The sequence below is a fragment of the Carassius auratus genome, chromosome 19 (genome assembly GCF_003368295.1).
Source record: "Carassius auratus strain Wakin chromosome 19, ASM336829v1, whole genome shotgun sequence".
Lineage (NCBI taxonomy): Eukaryota > Metazoa > Chordata > Actinopteri > Cypriniformes > Cyprinidae > Carassius > Carassius auratus.
In genome coordinates, this window is record NC_039261.1 from 22909263 (window position 1) to 22934233 (window position 24971).

The 24971-nt window shown below is 37.3% G+C and overlaps 2 protein-coding genes across 9 annotated transcripts; one reads left to right on the forward strand and one right to left on the reverse strand.

Annotated features, from left to right (window-relative positions):
- The first annotated feature begins 266 nt into the window (after positions 1-266).
- Positions 267-13989, forward strand: LOC113119852 (zinc finger protein 384-like). 7 transcript variants are annotated; one of them, XM_026289544.1, is made up of 12 exons: positions 268-497; positions 3729-3796; positions 4124-4415; positions 5168-5287; positions 6016-6054; positions 7129-7295; positions 7931-8007; positions 8216-8440; positions 9643-9810; positions 10022-10100; positions 10458-10616; positions 11771-13989. In XM_026289544.1, exons 2-12 carry the CDS (start codon positions 3734-3736, stop codon positions 12149-12151), a joined length of 1770 nt encoding a protein of 589 aa, XP_026145329.1. In that variant the 5' UTR covers positions 268-497; positions 3729-3733; the 3' UTR covers positions 12152-13989. The 7 variants fall into 7 exon arrangements, with proteins under 7 accessions (XP_026145334.1, XP_026145329.1, XP_026145331.1 ...); XM_026289542.1 differs by having other exon boundaries at positions 269-497; positions 5165-5287; XM_026289549.1 differs by lacking the exon at positions 9643-9810 and having other exon boundaries at positions 267-497; positions 5165-5287.
- Positions 13990-17285: 3296 nt separating this feature from the next.
- On the reverse strand, positions 17286-22932 carry LOC113119853 (flotillin-1-like). Of its 2 annotated transcripts, XM_026289550.1 has the most exons (13): positions 22788-22932; positions 21616-21663; positions 21443-21518; positions 21265-21355; positions 20964-21107; positions 20676-20795; positions 20087-20182; positions 19848-20000; positions 19214-19395; positions 18922-18967; positions 18711-18848; positions 18379-18543; positions 18226-18243 (listed from the first exon to the last, which is right to left on the reverse strand). In XM_026289550.1, exons 2-13 carry the CDS (start codon positions 21656-21658, stop codon positions 18226-18228), a joined length of 1272 nt encoding a protein of 423 aa, XP_026145335.1. In that variant the 5' UTR covers positions 21659-21663; positions 22788-22932. The 2 variants fall into 2 exon arrangements, with proteins under 2 accessions (XP_026145336.1, XP_026145335.1); XM_026289551.1 differs by lacking the exon at positions 22788-22932 and having other exon boundaries at positions 17286-18243; positions 21616-21658.
- Positions 22933-24971: the final 2039 nt, after the last annotated feature.

A 24971-nucleotide genomic window follows, 5' to 3' on the forward strand; every position in this document is an offset into this window, starting at 1 on the left:
CAATTAAATGTAAACATTTTTAATGATTTAAAAATACATTATATAAAATAATAAGTACTAACAGGAATAAAATGACTTCTTGTAATACAAATATAAAGGCATAAAATAATAAATATTAAATTGACAGCATTAAAGCATTGAAAAAGGAACTTATATGTCATAAAAAATTCCCATATATACATGCACATACGTCGTAACTTTGATCAAATATAAATTACAAGGACACAAATCCATTTATTTGTGAATTTTATAATTTTTTTAATACATGACCTCACATGGCGGAAGTGATTTTGGCGGCAGGCTTGTGATTATTTTGACCTCATTCACAGGAAGTGTAGTCGAGCGGAGTCGGACAGCCCTTCGCAAGGGAAAAAAATAGAAAAAAATAGAGGGAAAAAAATCGGTGAATCCAAGGGGTTCGGGCGGATTTGGACGAAGTTTCCGAACTGTCCCGGCCCGGAGGAGCCCTGGGGGTTGAAAGGGAATCGCCAGCACCGGTAATTAACACAAGGTTATGAGTCAATTGTGAATTCTTTCTCCAAATTTGAGCAGCTCACGCGGGCGCTTCTCCCCCTGTCTCGCCAGCCGGAAGTCTGCATGAAGCTGCGTCTCGCTCGCATTGGCGTCGACGGTTTTTTTCTCTCTTCGTTTTTTTTTTTTTTTTTATCCTCGAGTTTTTTTTTTCTCTTGTTTTCTCAGCGAGACTAACCGAGAAGAGTGATGGAGGCATAGGGGCATTATTGTTAACAAGCGGAAGTTTACACGTTGCATCGCTTTTAGGTAGTGCTTCTTGGCGTGCATAACAAAAGCTGACATTTTAATGGAGGCTGGTTGAGGAAGCCCTGATATCATTAATGGAGGATTTTGTGCGTTTCCATCTACCTTTCCTCATGCATATATTATTAACCTTGTCCCATTAGATAGAAACATGCAAAATGAGCTGGCATTGCATCAAAACACGCATGCAACAACAAAAAAAACACGAAATAAAAACGCTAATTTTGCGCTTCCATTGATTTTATTTAGGCGTGCATACGAAATGAAAGATTGTGTCAGAAGTTGGCTAAGAGGTATGCACATTTGCTTTGTTTTTATGATCGACAGGCGCAGATAGATACATGTGGCAGGATAGCGAGGCGATGCTTTTGTTTTGATGTCTATTTATAGCGCGCGAATCTCCGTGCAAGCTCTGCATCTCTTGTGCAGTTAAACAATGTTGCAGTTGCATCAGACAACAAATTTTGTGTGTGTAAAGAAAATAAAATATATTTTAAAAATCTTTATTTTTTTATTTTTTCAAATGTTTACTAATTTAGCACTGCTGAAAAAAAGCTCCGCTGGTTCCTCAGTGTGGTCAGGATGGTCTGCTGGCTGGATTAAAGTTGGCATGAAAAGAGTTAACCCTATCTGTTTCCTAAATCCAAATTGCAGATTGTATTGTGAACAGTTCATCTGTGTGTGTGTTTGTAATGTGTAACCAAAATGTCTTAAACTGGAACCTCAGGTGAAAATGACAGACTTTTCTCTGGTGACATATGCATGACTTCTCCAATCATTTTATTCCATTTTAACCCCACCCTGCAAGTTCACTTTAAGGGCATTACCCACATCTCAAAATCCAATAAACAGCCAATCTGTAGAACTAAATCCCGACCTACATTTTTTGTTTCTCTATAATCTGATATTTTCGGACGAGGGTTATTATTTTTAATTTATCCTAATGGGAAATTTAAACTGCAAAGAAACATTTCTGAAGTGACATTTATTTGTCTTTAACCATTGTTTAATGCTGCTCAGAGAATGAATTAATGCATTTACATAGCAATCACAATTGTACACTATGAAAATTCTGCATGCATTTGGCCAAAAACCGATATAGAAACCAACATTTTATTAAATGACTTTTTAATTTAACAAAATTTTAATGATAGTGAATTTTAAAAAGCCAATAAAATGAACACACTTTTATTGAAAGTAATGCAATAAAGTTGTATAGAAAATATATTAAAATTAATTAAATATCATTATATAATTTTTATTTAGTTCTATTCAAATGAATTTTTTTTTTTTTACTAATTATACAAATAAAGTATAGTCATTTGTATAGTCCTTATACAAGGCTATTAGTATTAACAGTGTGTGAGCAGGGCATAATGTCATGAAAAAGTAGCATCATTTTACCAGCGTAGCTCCGTGTACTATGCCATGTTACAGCACAGAAGCGCTGTTGCAAACAGGAATTATTTGAGCGATCTTTGCTCTCCCATTGAGAATGAGTGGGTTGCCAAGTCCATGGTTTTCCTGTGGAATTAGGCTACTTTTAAACTGTTGCTGTGGGTTTGTTTTTCCTTCGTGGGTTAATGGTTTGAAGTACTGCAGGGTTTCCCACACAGTGATCTATTTGTGGTGGCCCGCCACAGTATCAGCAATGACCTAAAATTTTCCAAAATGCTTTGACTTCGTTGAATAAACATGAGCACTGCACGTTTCAAAATCAAAATACAGCATGGGTGTTTTTATATAAATGTATGTTTTTTTGAAGGGAACCAGTTGCCTTTAGAAACGTTTTGATCTCATTTTCATTTAATCTTTCCTATAATGCCTCATAAAGTTGCATTTTTGAGTGGAGCGCTGTTTTGATTACAGCTGTCTCCGGGGAAACCACTGTTTCTGCTGCTCCTAAAGCGCCTCCTGCTGGTAGAGAATGATTTTGCACTTTCTAAAAGCCCATCTGCTGTTTTATATTAACATTATATACATCTATATTTCCCCAGGGGAAGTGCTGCCATGCGCAGAGTGCAAGTCTGTGGGAAACACTGTACTGCATAAAGCAAATTAGACTAAAATGATTGTACTGGACTAATTTATATTCTACCTATGATAAAACTGCTGTAGATGTTCAGTTTTGTGAAGGAGGGAGTCCTTGATTTGTGTTTATGATCGCTACAATATATTTGTTTTCAACAGTTGTCTGTGAAATATGCACATTAGATAAGGGACTTGCATATTCAGATTTGTAATATCAGGGAAAATGGTCATTGGGCTACCTTTGGGCTATTTTTGTTAAGCAAAAATTCAGCTGGCTTTGTTAAGCAGACCTTGCAACCCTGGGGGAATGCCAGAGTGTAATATTGAGCTGAGCATCACAACACACAGTGACAATAGCTAGAGCGAGAGTGCAACTTGTGTGGTGTTTCAGTCTGCTTTACAAAACAAAAAACATTGGTCAACTCTAGCTTTTCGTCAGTCTGTTGAACTATAGTTGGCCGACAAGTTAAACCAGCACCAGAGTACCAGATGGCTAGACTGAGAGACCAGCAAACAGTCTTAGGCTGGTTCAAGTTGTTTTTTTCAGGCTGAGTTGGCATGCATGCATTTTTATTTTATGCATGTCAGTGGTGTTTTACACATTGGGTCGTGCATGTGATTCCTAACCCAACATCCACCTGAAAGAGGCTCTAAAGTCCTTTGCTTAAATAAAGAGAAATAAATCACAACTGTCAAAAGGATGAAGGTTCGTGATATTTGGCAGGTGTTTTAAAGAACATAAAAAAGATCATTTTTATGTTATGCAAGGTACTTGGGTGCCCAAATGAATACAGTACAGTCCAAGTGAGTGAATAAACCTTCAGGCCACACGAGAAACATAAGCACGAGGTGTCATTTCACAAGTGTTGCCAAAGGCAGAGAGTGGGTGTTTTACAAGTTATGTTGCTTTTCAATTGCAGAAATAATGGAAGATTCCCATTTCAACTCATCATACTTTTGGTCTCCCGTTCCAACAGTACAAGGACAGGTAGACACCTTATTCTTGGACTCTCTTGTACAGTACATCCTTGTGTCTTTAACAGACACACCATGCTTATAGAGCACAATCTAGTAAATCAAAAGAAGCATACCAGTCTGGGATGGCTAACACCAGCCTCGCACTGAACCATGTGAAACTTACACACTGGAAGCCCTGCACCAGCATCCAGAAGAAGTAACCTTTCCCTTGCTGCTCTCTCCTTCTTCCCCTTCATCCTTCATCTGCGTTTATCTCTCAATCCATACTCCTCTTCTCTTTCCTCCTTCCCTTCTTTCCCTTGTTTTTTATCCCATTCATTCCCCCCTGCGAGTTTAGATTGAGAACGCCATGTTTCTGAATAAGATGAAAGAGCAGCTGGGGCCGGACAAGGGCGCTGCTTTTCCACATTCGTCCGCGGCGCACTACCCCACGGCGGTCCTGACGGTGCCAAGCTCGGTCGCAATGGACACCGGATCCGTAGGGAGGGTGCCGAAACAGGAGGGTGGAGGAGGAGCGAGCGGGACAGCAGGGACACAAATATCTGGCTTGGGAGCACACCTGCACCCACCTCACACATCCCAGAACATCACGGTGGTGCCCGTCCCGTCTACTGGCATCATGACGGCAGGTGGGTATTCCACATTTAGAAGAATCAATGGGGTGTGTGTGGGGGTATATTTGATTTATTCATCTATATATATATATATATATATATAAATATAGTGGTGTCGAACAATTAATCACACCCAAAATTAAAGTTTGTTTACATAATGTGTATGTACTGTGTATATTTATTATTTATATATAAATACAAATATATGCATATATACTATATATGTATAAAAATGTTACATATATGATATAAATTATATGATTATAAAAATGTACATGTAAATATGGTAAAGGGTGTAACATTTCTGTCACAATCTTGAGGTATTCGGCCAATCACAATGCACTGGATAGCTGGCCAATCAGAGCACCCCGTGCTTTTCAGAAAAGTGTACGTAACCTACATACATGTAAATTATTAAAGCACATTATTTTAAACCTGCGTCACATATATATATATTTAATTGAATTGTAACATTTGTGAATGCACAATAAAGTTATGCTTTGTTAGGATTTTTAAATGGGATTAATATGTAATGGAGCCTTCATAAATAGAAAAATTATGCATTTTATTAATTTACTCATCCGTTGAATGCTACCCCTTCTGGTATTTTGGTGCTTACTCGACATGGGCAAAATGCAATCGAGGATTTTTTTTATTTTTTTTTATGGAGTACTTTATTACATACATAGCCCTGACATATTGCTTTAGAAATCAAATGTCAATGTAATGAGGTCATCTGATGTCTTTGTTCTTTTGTTTCTCAGCAGGTTTAGTGATCACGACTCCTCAAGGGGCACTGGTCACCCCCCCTGCCTCCTCTCAGTCTTTTGTTTCTGGACCATCCACAACAACCATGATTGTGTCCGCTTTACACCCAACAAACACAGGTAAACACTTTTACACCCCTTTCTGACCCTTCCAAAATATACAAAATTTTAACATGCTACAGTTTATACCTTCCATACTTATGGTAAAAAATAATGATAGTAAAACCAAAAGAAGAATGTTAGAACTAAAAATATTTTGTATAGAACTTCACTGTACGAAATATTTATTCATATAGAAAATGTATTCATGAGAAAATTATCTATCAGTATTGCTAAAGCACATTTGAAAGATTTGAATGTTTTGTTCTTTTGTCTCTTCTGTTCAACAAGGCTGCATTTAATTGATGCTTATGCTTATGCGATCTTGCACACAGTTCACTTTAAAATGATGTTCCTGTTATAACCCAAAATTCAAAGCTCTCCATATTTGCACAGTAAATAGTGACATTTATATAGGCATGTCAATGATTCATAATTCATGAGTCATTATATTAAGAGCATGTGTTTGATTGAGCATTTCCTTCTTATACAACAACAGATAATACACCACACATTGCAGAGTTAATGATTATACTTGTAATTGTTTTTCATGTCACTTTCCCTGTAAAAGCAGCAGACACACACACACACATATGCTTGCTCACTCAGCCAGTCTGAGAGCCATAGAGGCTGTAGGAAGTGAAAGTGAGAGTGACTGTGGGAGGTAGTGAGAAGGGATGGATGATGGATGAATAGAGAGAGGGACAGCGAGCTGTTTATGTTGAGAATGTTCTGCTCTTTTCTGTCAGAGGCTGTCCGGCCCTCTTCCCTCTATCTCCACAGCCACTGTAAGTATAATAGCACCAGAAACCTGCAGTCAATCACACTCACATCACTAAAGCACTTATGCAGTGAAACTTTATTACATTTGGGCTCTAATGACTTCAAAAAGCAGTAACCACCACTTCTTGCTTGGATTAGATTTTGGTGGAATTAAATAATTTCATTTAATGGAGTCATTTGGCTTTAAAACTGGGTCAGACATATAAGATTAGTCATTTGACAACCACAATGGTTTGCCAAGGTAGACCTTTAAAGGTGCTGTGTGTAATTTCTTTGACTCTACTGAACCATAAAAATGCTATAATGGGTTTGCAAATATTTAGGAAACATGTCAAGTTCACTTATTTGGAACACACATTTCAAAGTCGAAGAAACAGGTTTGATACTTGTTTTGAAATGTGTGTTCCGTGTCGGAATGTCTTGTTTTTGTTTTGGTCTGTGTGATTCCGCCCACTGCAAATTTACCCAATAGTATTTCAACACCCTGGGTTGCCAGCTGTTGGGAAACATGGCGTATTACAGCAATGGTGACCTAAAACTAACTGCGTCAGATATCACAGTTTCTACCTGATATTAAAAGCCTCAGCATCCATCTAAACAGCTCTATGAGGAGATGAATAATAAAACACAGATAAATCAACTCTACAACGTACAGTTCCATTGTTATTTGCGCTTGTTCCTGTTGCGTGTCCACAATCTGGCAACACATGTGAGCATTGAGTCTGAGAGGGAGGTGTCTGGAGAAACAAATATCTCTTATATTTTGAATTTGGTCTGCAGTTTCAACTGTTAGCTGTCAATATTACATAGAGCACCTTTAAAATTAGGTCATTACAATTGGGTGACAAATGCAGATTTTAGTGCACATTTATGTCTTTTCTACTGAAATCTATTTGAAATTTTTACTAAATAATTGAGTTTATCAATGTCACTGTGAAGGATTTGATGTCAGACCTTTACATTTCAGACATTTCTTTCAAGATAGCAAAGTTTAAAACATGTTGCAGGAAGAAATTATGCAGATTATGTTTCATAATCAGAATTGTACTACTGTATTTTTGCCCCACTGACACAAACAGACAAGAAAGAGGATGGCAGTATTCAACCCGCCGTAGTTATGCCACTTCCATCAAAGCGAGGTAGAAAGAAGAAGTCCATGATGCCAAGGGCAGGTCCTGTTTCAGCCCATGCACTCGCCACAGGAAGTGATGCGCTAATTCTTGCACACCTGGCTGCTGGGGGACAGGTGAGACATCATAATTTTATCTTTGTAAATAAGTTACTGTTTATTTTACACTGCCCTGCATAATAGTCACTGAATGAAAGTACTTGTTTTATATATATATATATATATATATATATATATATATAAAATATTAGTTAATTGTAATTACCGTACATTCAATGTATCTGTGCCTATCTTCCACTCCATTGCAGATGGAGTTAAGTTAAATGATACATTTCAAAAACTTCTATTTGTTATTAAATTACGAATCCTACTTGTTATTTTGATAAGTGCACCAGAGTTGATACATACAAGTAAATTGAAATAATTATTTTTTCATTTGTGAAAAAATAAATGTACATAAAGGAAAGTGTTTATTGATATTTTTTAACTCCGCTTCAGCATATTATTTAATATTAGGACTTTACTTGTAATCAGCTGATGTTTTTTTTTAAGATGCAGGTCTTTTTTTATTGTCCAAAGATCCTAAAATAGAGAGAAGTAAACCAAATTGAGATACTTTATTAATTTCGTTTTATTGATTGTTAAAAATACTCTCATAACATGCTTCCCTAGATTTTCTAAAGGTGTTGACTGATGCAAAAGTAAAAGTTTACCTATATTAAGATGCTCACTAAATGTTTTCGTCTTTACAGCACAACACGAGTGACCCATATGACCTTTCCAATGATGAGGATGATCATCCAGGCAAAGATGGGAACAAGTCATACAAGTGCGTATTATTGCTTAAGAACTAAATAACCATTTTCTTAAATATTTGCAGGCTTGATATATTTTATTGTGCATTAACATTGCGGAGACTTTTTTTTATTTGTACTAGTTTTAAGATTTCTGAAGTGTCAAAGCTGATGTAATGTTTTTAAAATGATCATTTTGTGAGTATTTTGAATGCAAATACACATGCTTATTTCTCCCTGTAGGTGCCGGATGTGTGCGGTGACGTTCTTCAGCAAATCAGACATGCAGATTCATGCCAAGTCGCACACGGAGGCGAAGCCGCACAAGTGTCCTCACTGCTCCAAGTCCTTCGCCAACTCCAGCTACCTGTCCCAGCACATCCGCATCCACAGCGGCGCCAAACCCTACACCTGCTCCTACTGCCAGAAAACCTTCAGACAGCTCAGCCACCTGCAGCAGCATACACGGTACGCATGTGTGTGTGACTTTAGTAAAGCATGCACTGCTGCACCTGCTCCAGGATGGAGCCAGGGCTTTGAGTAGTTGAGTAGCCATGTTTTCAACTAGGATAAGCTTGTTTATCTTTCACTTTTTCCATTCTCTCTTTCGCTTGATACCTTCCTGTCCTTTCCCACCCTGGTGCGGAGACATTTTAGCTTGCACACACTTCTAGTGTAAAACCGGACCATGAACTCTCTGCAGATAGAAGCAGGTGTTTTTGTCTCATGCTAATCACATCACGTATCTTCTGCTTGACTTTTTTCACACCACAATGTCTAACCTTTGTTTCATTTACTTCTTTTGGAGTAATTTATGTCCTGTTGATTTTTTTTTAGATTCTTGATGCTCTAATAAGTAATATATTGTTTAAAATCTGTTTAAAAAACAGGGCCGCACAGTTTTTGGCGCAGGCTGTAATATTAATATAAAATGCACATTTGACAGTATGGATGCATTTTTATTTAGTACTGTCCTGACTAAGTATATGTATAGTCCATAAGACAAAATAATTGCAGAGTAAAAAAAAGGAGTAAATCATTGTTTCAGTAAGCAGCCCTGTTGTTTAGCTGTTTTAACTATAGTTTATGAAGTATTTCTGTGATGATATTAATTAATCACAGGTAATAATTTTAAATCCTCCCTTAGTTTGTAAAAACTAATAGCAATTATATTACCCATAAATACACTTTAATTGAAGCCTAGCAGGCTGGAAGGCTTAAAAGCATGTCAGTTTGTCTTCATTTGCTTCTGCGTTATATGGTTTCTGTCATGTCTTTCCATGTCCTTTCTATGCTGTCAGAAACAAGAAAGAGTCTTTAATTGAATTCCATCTTACTCCGCTTATCTCCATCATGTCCGTTTCGTCTGCTCTGGTTTAAAGACTCGTTTCATATTACCGATAGTTAGGGAGGGGAAAGGAAGCTGGTGAGAGAGAGAGAGAATGAGAGAGAGAGAGAGGAAAAGATGAAGTGCCTTGTGTTTTTGTGTGCTGCGTTTCATAACTCAGACACCACATGAGCACCGTCACATTTCTAAAAGCATGTAACCTACGACACGTTTGATGATGCGATCACGATTTGATCCAAGTAGGGCTTGTTTATTGATTCACTGGTAAATCTCTCTCTGTTTGTTTCTCTCTTTTCATCCCCTTCCCTTCATCCCTTGGTAGAAACCACACAGAGGGCAAACCGCACAAGTGTCCTCACTGCTCCAAATCGTTTGCCAACTCCAGCTACCTGTCCCAGCACATCCGCATCCACAGCGGCGCCAAACCCTACACCTGCTCCTACTGCCAGAAAACCTTCAGACAGCTCAGTCACTTACAGCAGCATAACAGGTAACAGACAGGGACAGACAGAATCAGTGACCAACCCAAAACAACTGCCGTCCTGCTCTTCTCCTGGCCTCCCGATTCCTTCCTTCTCTGTTGTCTGTCATGCTGTAGTTGAGATGATTGTGTAGGCTTCCAGGAAACATATTATAGACACTGCAGAGTCAATGTATTCATGTGATCTTTAGTTCAAAAGTTCTTCTGTTTTGTTCTTAAGGATTCATACTGGCGATCGGCCATACAAGTGTTCCCATCCCGGCTGTGAGAAAGCTTTTACCCAACTATCCAACCTCCAGGTAACCTTTTTCAGCTGATTTATGGACGCTTTCACACATTTCAGCTTTCTGTTTTATTGAAGTAGTGAACAAACTTGGATTTGAGTTCGGTTTTAGTAAAATAACATTTGGTTCCATTGAGGACTGAACATTCCATTTTTCAGTTACATTCATTCCATGCATTACATTCTTCCTGACACTTGGACTTTTGGAAGTGTTGTTTATTAATTCAGACCGTTATAACTAAATATTTAACTTGGTAGTTATTAAGCAACATGTATTGTAACTGTCTTCACAAATCTGCTAAACATCTGCTTGTAAATTTCATGTTAACATTAACATCAAGACCACCATCATGACATTTACTTGTTTTTCCAGTCTCATCGAAGACAGCACAACAAGGACAAGCCATACAAATGTCACAATTGCAACCGCGGCTACACAGACGCGACCAGCTTGGAGGTTCACTTGTCTACACATACGGTGAAACACGCCAAACTCTTCTCCTGTGGCCTCTGCAACCGCTCATACACATCTGTAAGATCCCACCCATGATGCCTCAATCCTTGCTCCTCCATCATATAAATCCTCATTTTATTAACCTAAAATTGTACATAAGAGTTTGTTTAGATGTCGAAAGTTTTAGATATTACTTTGTTAATTTGATAATTACTATACTTAATCTCAATTATTTTGTACAATTCTCAATCACTTCGACATAAGTGTCAAGAAAAAGTAAACATGCATGATTTTCTTGCAGATTTAAGGTGCAAACCACTGTGTGTAAGAGACTGGGTGTATTATACTATATTATCATTTGAGCAGAGTATCTCAGCAGTGATTATTAGACGAACTTACATGTCTGCTGGTGTTTTCAGCTCATCAGAGCTTATTCTGTAATGTATGTTTTCTTTATAATCGTGTTCTACAAGAAGAAAAGTTAACATGCAGGTTAACAACATGCTTCATTAATTTTATGGAAGTCGACAGCGGCACTTGCTTGTCATTTTGTTTCTAGATCACAAATTTAACAATGTCACCAAAAGAAGTGTATTTTTGGTTGTGAGTGATCGATAACCCAGCATTAAGGGAATTATTAATGTCGATATCACAGCTTGCAGACAATCGCTAGGCAAAGCTTTGTGTGCTGGTGACTCTTTAGCTCCGCCCACGGCACGCCTCCAGGATCTTGACTGTATTCAGAGAGAAGCGGTACAGCTCTTTTATAAATAATAATACAATAAAAGTCTCTACAGAGATATGTAGGATATGCAGTAGTTGATATGAACAGAAACTGTGTTATGTCCCCTTTGACGAGAAATTGTCCTTCCACTTGAATTATGGTGCCAATGTCATAGCATTTATTACCAGAGAAATGTTAGATTCGATGATTGTTTTTAAGGACATGAAGCTATGTTAAGCATTTCAGAATGTTGCATGAAAGCAGCTCTGATCGGGGAATTTAAGCTCTTGAAATCTGGCAATCGCAAACAGCTTGCAGTGGCTTGTTACCAGTTTAAGATACACAATACAGTTTAAGATACACAAATGCCAAATTAAAACGCAATACTTTCAGGATGATATTGCAAGCAATTTTGCCTAATAAATCAAAAGAAATCATGACTGTAAAAGGATTCATCATGCAACCCTACTTAATGTTCACATTCTTCTGTTTTTGTTCTTTTTTTTAGGAGACGTACCTGATGAAACACATGCGAAAACACAACCCGGACCCTCTGACGGTGGCAGCCGCAGTAGCTGCCCAGCAAGCCCAGCAGGGCCAGAATCCGGCTCAGCCCTCGGGCACGGGAAGCGGCAGGGGTCGTGGGCGAGGCCGGGGGGCCGGAGCGGGGTCAGCAGCGCAAGCACGGAACCAGCCCAACCCCAACCCACCAACCAGTTACTCTGTTACAGAGGGAATACCCTGCCCTTTCGACCTGCATCAGTACAAGACCGTGTCAGCTGGAGAGATCCAGTACAAACCGGTCACCGTGGCCGACCTGACGGGCCACAAAGACCTCTGCCTCACCGTCTCCACCTCTGCCATCCAGGTGGAGCACATGAACTCGTAGAGGAACTTGAGGAGAATGAGAGGGAGGAGGTGGGGTGAGGAGAGGAGAAACGGACCATGAATTGGATTGGAAATAAAACACTGCCTTGAGATAGAGGAGGATTTCCAAATGCAGACTGGCAGGAGGAGAGGACAGGTTTGCAGATTGAGGAGAAAATGAGAGATGGAGGAGCACATCAACTCTTAATGAGTTGTTGTCTTTCTTTAGACTTGCTCTGCAGTGTCACAAAAAAGGCCTTAAACTGACAAGGTGGCTATTTTCAGTTAGCAGCTGTTGAAATATTGAAATATACAATATTGGCCAATATGGATTGTACCATAGTGTTCACAGTTCAGCCAAAAATGAAACTTTTGTCATCATTAATTCTCCCTCAGGTTGTTCAAAACCTGCATGTTGAACACCAAAGATAATATTTTGAAGAGTGTCAATATAATTTCATAATTCCTATTGAAAAACTACATTACCCATGATTCTGAAAAGACATTTCCACCAGTCTGTGCAAATCACCAAATGGCATAAGCTGTTAAGTATTCAGTTTAGCACTTTTGTCCCATTTTAAGATACTTTTTGCTTTAAATCCAGGTTTCTAATGCCATGATTTACCATGCCGCTGCTGGGTTTGCTTCATGGCTTATAACACTTTAACAAAGACTTGTTAGAATCCCTATGGAAATAATAAATGGGAAAAATCCTTTCAGCCAAGACCATTGAAAATGTGGGCAGAAACCATGGTTTAAAAAATGGTACATCTTAAATTTGCCAGTCTGAAATGGAGATCTGTTAACTTTTTTAACAGAATTTCTGACAATGTCATAATCGACTAATTTAATTCCCCATAAATACATCACCCTCAGTTTTGAGAACATATTTTAACATCGCAGTAATTTTATTCAACATCATCTTTATGCCATCTTGAACTGGTTTTGATGTAGAGGTCACAATGAATAAAATTGATGGTTAGCAATTTGCACATGATACTTATAAATTATTTGATTTCAGACTTTTTATTTCTCTACATGGCACATTTCTTTATCACTACTAAGAGGAACTGATGAAATGAAAACAAAGGATAATTTTGTTGCAGGAATTGTGCAAGACTGACTAAAAATTGACTCTAGCTTTATCAATGGGTGATTAAGGTTATCAATGCCAGCAAACAAAGACTTGTGCTTATATCAAGCTTTGAAAACCAGCATGTTTACTTTCTTTTCTAAGTAATACATGTTACAAATGCTGGTAAACAAGAAAATATGGACAAATACAACAAAGTATCTCATAAAAAAATTAATTGTACAGAACTGCAACTAGTTTGCATCACAAAGCATTGCACAGATATCTGCAGGTTTACAGTAATAGTTCTCCCAAATGAAGTTTGTAAGCTCTTATGAAGTTTTAATGCCTTTTATGACACTGCTTGGCAGGCCTGCTGATTGACATTTCAAGCAAATGTGCAACTGGTTTGTCACTACCAGCCGAGAGCTGTTGGAAAGATGTGGCGAAGAATGCACTAAAGGGAGAAGGATAAACAGAAGATCATGGTTTATGGAGGATGGCACTTAAATTAACTTTTTTTATTCATTGTTTCCGTTTTGTCATTACATTTTAGCCATTTATCATATGTATTTTTCTGTTGTCCTTGTGTATGTATGTTTGTGTGTGTTTGAGTGAGCGAAGGGTTGGTTGAAAGCATGTAAGAGAACATTTAAAGGAGATGAATGTGTGAAAACCTCTCTAAAAGTCAGTTTTTTTTTAAACTGAAAAGTTTAGTCATTTCATATTTTCTTGACCCTCTCCACAGTTTTTTTTTTTTTTTTTTTCAGAAAAGGAAGGGAGGAGGGGGGGGGATTACAGACGACAGTTTCGTTACCAGGTACTATTTAGTAGTGTTTTTAAAAAAAAAAAAACTTTAATACCAGTTATATTAACTTTGTTTTTTTATGCAATTATTATCACTATTATTATCCATTGGGAGTTACTCTGTGTGTGTGTGTCTGTATATATATATATATGGCCTGTTCACTCATAAAGGGAATGATTGTCTTTCTGGTCCAGCTGAAATATGATTTTTTTAAAATATATTAAAGGCAACATTAGAGATCAGAGTATGGGATGTTAACACACTGCTAAACCATCCAATCGCTGACCTACATGATGCCATCTGTGTCCAGAAAGCATCCAAGTGATTGGCTGATCCTCCATGTATAATCCTTGTTGTATCAATATTTGTATTTGGAAAATAACACGGTTCTCAATATTATCAATGCTACTTCTGTCACTCTTAATACTTATTAACTACTCTTTAAGATGACTTTTGCTGTATAGATCAACACTCATTCATCTTGACGTAACTGTTTCTCCTAATATGATCAATAAAAAATGATGAACATATCTGGTATAGTCGTATTATTGTCTAGTGGAATATTGTCTAATCTAGTTTGCTGTTTGACACTTAATTTAGGGAATAAATAAAAAAATTTTAATAATTGTTTTTGAATAGTATATTTTTCCTCTAAAAATGTCCTGATAGAAAAGCCTGATTTGATTAAATTGCATATTCTTTTTTTTATTATTTATTTATTGCAAGTTCAAGGATTTATTTTAGACCAGGAAAAAAAAAGTGAAATAGTATTTTTATTTTAAAATTAACGTGGCCAATTAAAATAATCTTGGGTCACAATATTCAGCCAATCAAAAGCTCGTTGCCTGGCAGATTACACATGAATCGACTTTGAATTTGAACATGAATTTCTAACTAACGGTTTTTTCTAAGACCATCGTGGGAAAGCGACTAAAACTGACAACAAACGAGGTGTGATAGAAACAAACCACTAACATAGAAATGATCATACATAATCGGATAAAGTAAATATTGAATAGTATGAATTTTAGGAATAAATCTAATCTCGGATTCATCTAACTTAAATTATAGATATATTAATCTGTTCAACTGAATGTCAGTTATGTATGGCATCGTGCCTGTTCTGATATGCTAAAAATGCACAATATAGGCCTCATATTGCGTAAATAATCCAGTATAGTCTTGGAAACAATTATTAAGTTCCCCCTTTACCCATAATATTTTTATTTGTAGGAAGTTAGAGTAAAATATAATGTACTCACCCTCACCACACCCTCCAAAAATGACAATAGGAGTCTGTAAATTTGGTTTTTCTGTCTATGTAAGGTTAACGTTAGTGTCGGATGGATCGTATGCATTGCATTCGTGGAGTTCAAATTTGTCAAGCAAAGAGGACTTGAGATGAGTCATGATGAATGACAACTCAAAATAGGTAAGTGGGGGGGTCAATTAACCGAATCAAGTGTGGCTGCGTAAGTTTCAGTAAATTAAAAGCCCCAACCTGAGGCTGTCAAAGCCCTTTACCATGTTCACATTTCATTGGGGTTGGCATTCTCCTGCATGGAACGTGATGAAATTATATGAATTAATTTAGACTGAACAAATAGCAGTTTAGTTAAATGTTTTATTTAGTAGGGAAGTTACTTTAAGGCATCATGAGCACAGATAGACAATAGAGTGGTTTGGTTTGTTAGTCTTTGCATGCATGCTGAAACAGATGAAATTGCTGAAACCGTTAAATTAGGTGATTTGTTTACATAATATATATACTTTGTAAAGAGTAGAAAAAGATCTATTGACAAATACAGTTTTTCTTTCATTACACGAACACAGCAGCCATAGCCTACACAGCATAACAGCAGGTCTACCTAATGCCCTGACATACTAAATCTATCCATACATAACTGTTTAGGCTTAACTAATACCTGTCCACCTGTAATAAATGAACAAGCCTTCATATTTAGCCTTCAAGGGATGCATCCAACTTCAAACGTTATAAACCATTAAACATGAAGATTGTAAAAACCAAATACAAAAGTGACAAATGTGTGGTAGTTCAGTTTGAGTTATGCACAACATCTATAAAGTACCATAACAGCGTTTATACATCATTAATATCATGTTAATAACAATTAAATCTAAATTATGTCATTAGTGCTCATTAATTATACATGCCCATATATCGAAGTCAACATATTGTACTGATAATTAAACACTTGAAAACAGAACATTCATCACAATTTTTTATGATGTAATCACAGAAAAATGTAGTGTAACCAGAATTAAATACTATTTTATGAAACACAACTCCTTTAGGCATATTTAATGAAAAGAACGGTCTAAAAATTATCAAGGTTCCCAGTTTGCCTATTTCTAGAGTACACTACATGGTTACGATCATGATCAACATGGTTAAAGGGTTAGTTTACCCAAAAATTAAAATGATGTCATTAATGAATCACCCTCATATCGTTCCAGACCCATGAGACCTCCGTTCATCTTCGAAACACAGTTTAAGATATTTTATATTTAGTCCAAGAGCTTTTGGTCACTCCATTGAAAATGTATGTACGGTATACTGTCCATGTCCAGAAAGGAACCGTATTTTTCTGACTATAAGTGGCGCCTAAGTATGAGTCGCATCAGTCCAAAAATACATCATGACAAAGAAAAAAAACATATATAAGTCACACTGGACTATAATTCGCATTTATTTAGAACCAAGAGAAAACATTACGTCTACAGCTGCGAGAGGGCGCTCTATGTTTTCAGTAGTAGGCTACAGAAGCACCGCCCTCTCGCGGCTGTAGACAAAAATGTTTTCTCTTGGTTCATTTAAAATTAATTTTGATAAATAAGTCGCACATGACTATGAGACGCAGGACCAGCCAAAATATGAAAAAATGTGTGACTTATAGTCCGGAAAACACGGTAATAAAAACCTCATCAAAGTAGTCCATGTGACATCAGAGCGTCAGTTAGAATTTGTGAACACGCTCACAACAGACCCGGAAGAGAAGACAATGCTGAATTAAGTCATAATTTTACTTACTTTTGGACCCAAATGTATTTTCGATGCTTCAACAAATTCTAACTGACCCTCTGATGTCACATGGACTACTTTGATGATGTTTTTCTTACCTTTCTGGACATGGACAGTATACCATACACACAGCTTCAATGGAGGGACTGAGAGCTCTCGGAATAAATCTAAAATATCTTAAACTGTGTTCCGGAGATAAACTGAGGTCTTATGGGTTTGGAACGACATGAGGGTGAGTCATTAATGACATCATTTAAATTTTTGGGTGAACTAACCCTTTAAGGATATATAAATGTGTGCATGTATGTATAAAATCGCACCCTTCAATCATGCATGAAAACACTTTATACCAAAAACCCTTCAAAAGATAATTGTGAAATAAATACGTTGTTTTGTAAATAATTGCTAACCTGTAATTCTGCATAACACATAAAGTCAACTTGACTGTTCATTTGAATAAACATTTAAACGCACACATATGAAGCTCTGACATTATTGGCAGTATCTTCAGATTTCAGAGTGCAGTACCATTTGAAGCAGATAACTGATATAACTTCTACACGATTATGTCCAAATAATATAGCTATAATGTACTGTTGAGGTAAAGTGAAAGTATATTCTATTCAACCCACAGAAACAAATGACACAACAGCATCAGTTCCTTGTTAATGTGTTTCCCTTCATGTTACTTTGGCTTCCAAAAGCTTACCTAATGGAAAGCTCAAATATAACAAAATGCTCTTAGTGCACTACCAGCATTAAAAATGTTCTATAAGAAAAACTACAGGTGAAATAACATTTCAAAACGTCAGAATTTGCAGTGTCTAATGGCATTCAACAGATCCGTTACTTCACTGTCTTCTTATGATTGCATTAAAAATATAAAGAACAGCATTCTTCCCTGGAGTTTAGATTAAAATGCACTTTGTGTTTTGGCAGCATGGCAAGACAGACAGGAAGTGTAAGTCGAGAGAGAAACATGGGAAAGGGAAAACCAAAGAGATGCAGTGTGGAGGAAAAGACAGATAAAAGTAGAAGAAATAAATTCTCAAAGACAGAAAAGATAGTCATTTGTAAGATAAAGAACGCGAGGAAAATGTGAGAGTGAGAGAAAAATATACTAGGGAAGATTAATGATGCATGCATACAGAAATGTCATGTTGGAGAATTTCTTCAACCAGTCTGGGCCACCTAAAGAAAAAAAGAGAAATTCTATGTTAATTGTACATGTGCGAATATGTGCACATTAGATGAAGAACAAAATAAATTCACGATGACATTTTCTGTATTTACTAAAAATAATACTGTTTGAAATGCTGTTTTTACCTGGGAAATGGTGACCCCAGTTAGTTTCTCAATGGTTTCAGGCAGTCTGGTCATGATGTCAAGCACTTCACCTGTCAGCTTGGCTGCACCGATCTCTGAACCTCCACTGGAAACCATGGTGACCTTATTGGCAGCTGACAGGGGCTTGCTGATCTCCTCTGCCATCTAACGGACAGAAAGAAAACCATTTACAAACAATGGAAGACATCAACAAACTGCTTTTTCCTCTAAGCAGGATCATCTCTTGCAAGATTCTTATTTTTGCAGTGCAATGCAATATTTTTCTGAATTGCCAACAGCCAAGAAAAAAAAAAATTACAAATTCATCTCACCAGCGGCAGTTTCTCCAGCAGCATGTCCACCATCGCTCCTTCCTTGTAGTGCTGGAAGGCCTCAGCCTTCTTGGCCATCTGCTCAGCCTCGGCACGACCTTTAGCCTCCACAGCGTATGCTTCAGCCTCTCCTCTCATCTGCAGAGACACAGTTCTAGTGTAACACAAACGGTTTTGTTTTGAATATAGCTGATGATGGCTAATCACTTACTTTGATAGATTCGGCCTCCGCTTCTGCCTCCATGATTAGCTGAAGACTGTTGCAGAGCACAAATGGCCAGATGCATATGTTTTTAAAGGTGAGTGATTATAAAATACTTTTTCCTATCTAAACATAATCCAATCTGAGACATTGTTTGCAATTCTATATAATTTCATTAATGTGGAAATAAAAACACAAGACAAAAACAACAGGTGAATGTTTGTGGGAAAACAACCTCTATGTTATGTGGCATTTTAAAACAATCAGGAAGCTGAGAGCACTGAAGAAGCATCCATCTCACCGTTCTGCTTCGGCCAGTTTCTCCAGCCGGTATCGTTCGGCATCGGCTGGTTTCTTGACTTTGGCCTCCAGCTCTTTCTCCTTGCGTGTGATCTCCTGTTGCTGAAGCGTGATTTGCTGTGAGCGCTCCACCACCAACACCTGCATCTTCTCCTCCTCGATCCGCTGCTTGGTCTTTGCCACCTAATGCAACCGTCACAGGAGGATGAAGATTTACGGAATAAATGTAAGTAAATTAAAAAAAGACCCACAAAATCATGTCACACAGTTATGTTTATTAAATCGGTATAACTATTAAAGGAACAGTTCATCCAAGTATGCATTTCTTTCTTTTGTTGAACACAATAAAGGTATTTTACTTGGTTGATGACCAGTTTTGGTTTCCGTTGACTTCCATTGTATTTAATTTTTTCAGACGATGGTGGTCAATGGGAACCAAAAATGTTGGTTACAAATATTATTCAAAATGACTTTTTGTGTTCCACAGAATAAAGAAAGTCACACCAGTCTGAAATGACATAGGAGGGGAGTAAATTAAGACAGAATTATACGAGAACCCCAAGGATTCATTATGGAAAGTCAAGAAATTATTTCCCAATGTTGAAGATCACCTATAGGTTTGGTTGTGGTTTTACCTGGAGCTGATAGGCCATTTCAGACTCAGCTTTTTTGGTGAAGACCTCAATGTCATAGACAGCCTTCTTCAGCTCGTAGTCTCTCTGAGCCTTAGCCATCTCGATCTCATTCATGTACTGAGCAGATACCTTCTCCTGTATGGCATTGGCCTCCTACAGAAAGAAGAAATGAGAGACACATAAACAAAAAACACTGAAAAAAAGGCTGTGTTCGCAACGTTGTATTTGCAATGGCTCACCCTGATCACTGCGTCTCTTTTGTTCATGGCTTCCCCAATACGAGCATCCTTCTGCACTTGTGCTGTACGGGCCTTGCCCAAAGAGTGCAGGTAATCCTGAAAGAAAAAACCTTGATTCACCACTCACACAGATTCATCTCTGTAGACATTTAAAGCATTTGAAATATTAGTGATAAAAAAGACACTTTATTTTTGCAGCTTACATTGCTTGAAAAAAAAAAAAGGATTTTCCTATTCAGAATTTAATGAATCATGCAGTTTGACTTATTGAGGTTTGCGGTAGTCATTTTACTGGAATTTGTTATTTAATTTAACGCCCAGAAAAAAACGTCTTAATCCACAATTACTTAATGAATTGTTTGCGAACTCTATGCTAATTTGCACAGATGTTGGCAGACTGCAGTGGTCATTATGAAAACACGCTGACTCCATCTATGTTCTTTAATTCATGCGTTGTCAGTAAATCATCTGAAGAACTTTCCTTTTCCATCGACACTTTATGGGATTGCACGCTCACGCTAATTTGCCTTGTTTAGTCAGTTTGGCCCTAGGTTCGATTAACACAACTATACAAATGGGGCTAACAAACCTGATCATCATGAACGTCTTTGAGCGTGTAGCTGACCACGCTGATGCCCATGTTGACAAGGTCAGATGAAGCCACCTTGAACACCTGCTCGGAAAACTTCTTTCGGTCTTTGTAGATCTCCTAAAGAATAAACACAAAACGCACCATGCTCAGTGAAGTCAATATACTATGCCAAGTCCTGGAAGTGCAGATTTTGAACACTATGTCTATTTTGACTGCTATTTGTGATATTGCAGAGTGCAGTATGGTTGCAAGGTGGGCATTTTCTCTGTGCACATGTCTGTTTACCTCCACGGTCAGGTGAGCAATGATGGCTCTCTGGTGACCCTCCAGAGTTTCCAAGGCAATGTGGGCAATCTCACCCTCTGACTTTCCCAGAAACATCTGACATGCTGCAGCCAACATCTGTTTATTTTGCCCTTGAATCTTCATCTGTCAGAGAGAGAAGGTTCAGTTTAACCACATAACAATTTTACAGAAAATTGGATAATTTCATGAAAGAATAGCACAGTAATAATTTTTTATTAGATAAAAAAAAAATCTTAAACCCTATGAAAAATGTTTACGGCATATTCGCGAGATTGTTAACCTGCGCGATTCCAGTGACAGAGATGGGCACTCCATGACGTGTGTAGACTTTATCACTCTTAACATTCAGCGTAAGTGTGTTCAAAGAGATCCTGACATGGAAAAAAAGAGAAAAAGCTGAGATTTGTTTATGTAAACTATGCATACACATATACAGAAACACACAGAGCAGATAATACCTTTGTATCTGCTGAATGCATGGGAAAACAAACACTCTCCCACCAGAGATCATGACTGGCGGTGAGCGGCAGAAACCTGAGGGAGGGGTCAGATCAACATATCTGAATGGGTTTTCATGATTTCTACTTAAAATCTCTCTCTATAAACATATTTCTGTAATGTTTAGTCTTACCTGACACCACCATTGCTTCATTTGGACCGCAAGTGTAAAACATTTTCACTACGGAGAAACCAGAGAAATGAAAGTAGTGGAGTGGAACACTGTTAAAATGTTTTTTTTTAGAATGATATGCATGGGAAAAAGCAATCACTGTGGATTATTTTTTTTTATATCTCACATAACAACAACTATTTTATTCTGTTCTTAATCATTTTAAAAATAAATCTCCATTCTCGTTGCAACATTCAGTATGGCACACTTAGCATAACTACCAATTAATCCCAAGAGGCTGTAGGCCATAAAGACATATATAATATATCTATGTTATACATTTCTATATAAATATGTTTATGCAAGAACATATACACGTATATGTAAGTACACAACATGCCAAAACGTCAAAGGTGTAAATATATTTACATATGGGTCAAAAATACTCAAATATAAAGTCAAATTAAATCTATTAAAAATAAAATATATTAAAAACTAATTTAACTCTGTTGAAATCGAATTCTATTTTCTACATAAAATATGTATTTATATTTATATTAAATAAAGCGCAGTATTTTACAATTTGCATTATAAACCCACTAATGCCTTTAAGTAGTAGTATCGATTGACTGATGTATTTTCCGCTTCTCTGAAATGATGGGCTTGTGGTTGCTCGTTAAATCATTAAATAAAGGTCTATATGAATCCCCCTTGAAAAAGCATTCAAGTCACTGATACAAGTCCGTTTAATTATTAAAGGGTCCCAAGCGTGGCACACGGTAAAACACGAGCATATCTCTTAGATTTATTATTATTATTATTTTATTTTTTATTACTATTGTATAATATTGCTTTTTTTTTGCACTGTGGATATGAAAATGGTGCGCAGCGCGCACTAGGAGGTGCCCTATAATGACATTAGTAGCCTATAACAATATTAAATCAAGCAAATTTTGTCTGCTATCTCAGCCTACAGATGCAACATCATCAGACTGTATTTTCCAGGTATACTTAAAGTCAAAACTTGCGAAATAACAGGTAAACACAATAACGGCGTCTACGAATTCGCAATATTGTATCGACCAGTAAAATAGATTAAACCAGTGTTTACATCCAGCACGTCATGACAACGTCAAAGCCATCGGAACAGACTGCAAAGATAACGGGGAAAATACTGTCAGAAAAACTCTTACCGTTTAGGTGAATGGCCAGAAAATATGAATCGACTTGATAATAGCACGATATCTGTGCTCTTTTGAAAACGGTGTAAGATAAAGAAACAGCAGGCTCGGCTGTAAGAAGCAGCGTGAGTTAGTGATGGCGCCCCGCCCGGATGACGTCACATCACACAGGCCGACTGGCGCCATCACAAGGAGCAGTTCAGAGCTATCGCAGGAGTTCCATGGCCTAGGATAAACAAATTTAAATCAGTGTCAGATGCCGTTTGCGGAACTGGGTGTACAGGAACGAGTTATTTGATGATTCCCATGCACTAAGATTAACTATAAAAAAAACTTTACTCATTAAATGCAGCTGTCATAATGACATTTAAACATGCTTGGATTTGAATACCTTTGTGAATTGTATATCTGTGTGGCATTTGCTAATTTTTTTAATGTCATATAATTGTAAATAGTATGCACTGGATTTAAATGCATTTATGTAGCCTATATATAAAAAAGAAAACAGCTAATGTTTTATCTTTACAGGGATATGATTTGCAGAGCATTTACTGGTTGCTATGCAATTGATCTGGGATTTTGGAAGCTAGGATCACCTGTCTCTTGGCGATTCTGGAAATACTGTGCAAACTGCAATGTACAGTTTAACTTATTTTGTTGGTTGAATGAAACTTATAAACAATTGACACTGCCTTTCTGTTTTGCAGCTTCTCGGTGAGAAGACATGCAGGTTATTGTCCTCCTCCTCCTCATGTTTGGTGCCACAGTCTGGATATTGATGTTACCATTGCCTCCTGCCAGCTTCATGCAGTAAAAATCAGATTTTTATACAATATCCAAAGTTATTTCAACTTATTATTAAGTTAACATTTTTGCAAGAGACAGATGGTAAGAAAAAGCTTAGAGAATTAGAGAAAAGATTAGAGAAAATGAAGAAAGGAACAGTTTATTTTATAATCGTATTTGTGTAAATGGAAACATACTTGTTTTTATAACAAGCCAGTAGCAATGGGAACATTCTGCTTCTTTACAATATATCAGGCACTGAACACCTTGAAGCTTGTTAGAGGCAATACAGTTATTGTTTTCATCAGTTCACAGATCAATTGAGCTTAAATATCAAGGTTATACATTAGGTTATACAACATTAGAAAAACATGACAGTGAACATGAATCAAATGAGGGGGAAATGATGTATCACAGTTGTTTAAATGTTTGTGAGGAAGCACATTCATGAACCCTTAATTGTTAACAGTGGTGTAAACTGACCAAATTTTCCTATTGGCCTCTTATCAGTAATGGCTTCCTAACACCGGCGGCGCCAGGGGGGGTCTTGGGGGGTCTCAAGACCCTGCCAAAAAATGCCTTGACCCCCCATTTGACCCCCAGCCTCTTCCTGATTAAAAAAAATATATATTCGGGATAAAAATCCAAAAATGTTTCTCTTCAAACTACGCAGAGCAATAATAAACAATAATTATTTCGACATTTATTCATACACTGAACCGAGAACCGTTTCTGTCAGACGCGTCCGATTCGGGAACCGATGAGCTGATGATAACTGCGCATGCGTGATTCAGTGTGAAGCAGACTGACACAGAGCGCGTCTGAACTGAACTGATTCTTTTGGTGATTGATTCTGAACTGATTCTGTGCTAGTGTTATAAGCGCGAGTAAACCAAAGGCTTGAATGAAGGGCAATCATCGCCAATGACGGCATTACATCGAGCGCAAAAGAACCGGTGAACCATTTTTTTTCTCAACTGGTTTATTTGATCGAATTGTCCGAAAGAACCGGTTCACTTGAGCACCTGCTCCTTTGCCCCTTAAGTGCCCTTTTGTCAAAGCAAAATTTCCTCGCATTTTTTTTGTAATAACATAAACTTTTGTGAATGCCTGCCCACGCCCAATCATAATATTAGTACAATTTATTAATAATTATTTAGCCGTAAATAAAATGACCAACATGATGACCTTTCACCTGCCAACGACCTCATCCAACCGGGAAGATTCCTCACGCTGCACGCGCATTTTTTAATTGCTAGAGGATATTTTCAACATCGTGGCAGCTGGTAAATGGTGTTCCATTCTCAGCGAAGTGATTTTGATGTTTATTCACTTATTATTATTTTACAAGAACGATGTGATGTAAGAACATGCAGATATGTTGTTTATATTGCTGTTTGTAGCCTGTAG

Excerpts from the sequence above, each read along its gene's own strand:
- LOC113119852 (XM_026289542.1), top strand. The coding sequence starts at position 3,734 with ATGGAAGATTCCCATTTCAACTCATCATACTTTTGGTCTCCCGTTCCA. Across the intron at positions 3,797-4,123 it reads TTCCAACAGTACAAGGACAG|ATTGAGAACGCCATGTTTCT; the intron begins GTAGACACCTTA and ends CTGCGAGTTTAG. Across the intron at positions 5,288-6,015 it reads TTTACACCCAACAAACACAG|AGGCTGTCCGGCCCTCTTCC; the intron begins GTAAACACTTTT and ends CTTTTCTGTCAG.
- LOC113119853 (XM_026289551.1), bottom strand. The coding sequence starts at position 21,658 with ATGTTTTACACTTGCGGTCCAAATGAAGCAATGGTGGTGTCAG. Across the intron at positions 20,183-20,675 it reads AAGACGTTCATGATGATCAG|GATTACCTGCACTCTTTGGG; the intron begins GTTTGTTAGCCC and ends TTTTTCTTTCAG. Across the intron at positions 18,544-18,710 it reads TGCTGGAGAAACTGCCGCTG|ATGGCAGAGGAGATCAGCAA; the intron begins GTGAGATGAATT and ends TCTGTCCGTTAG.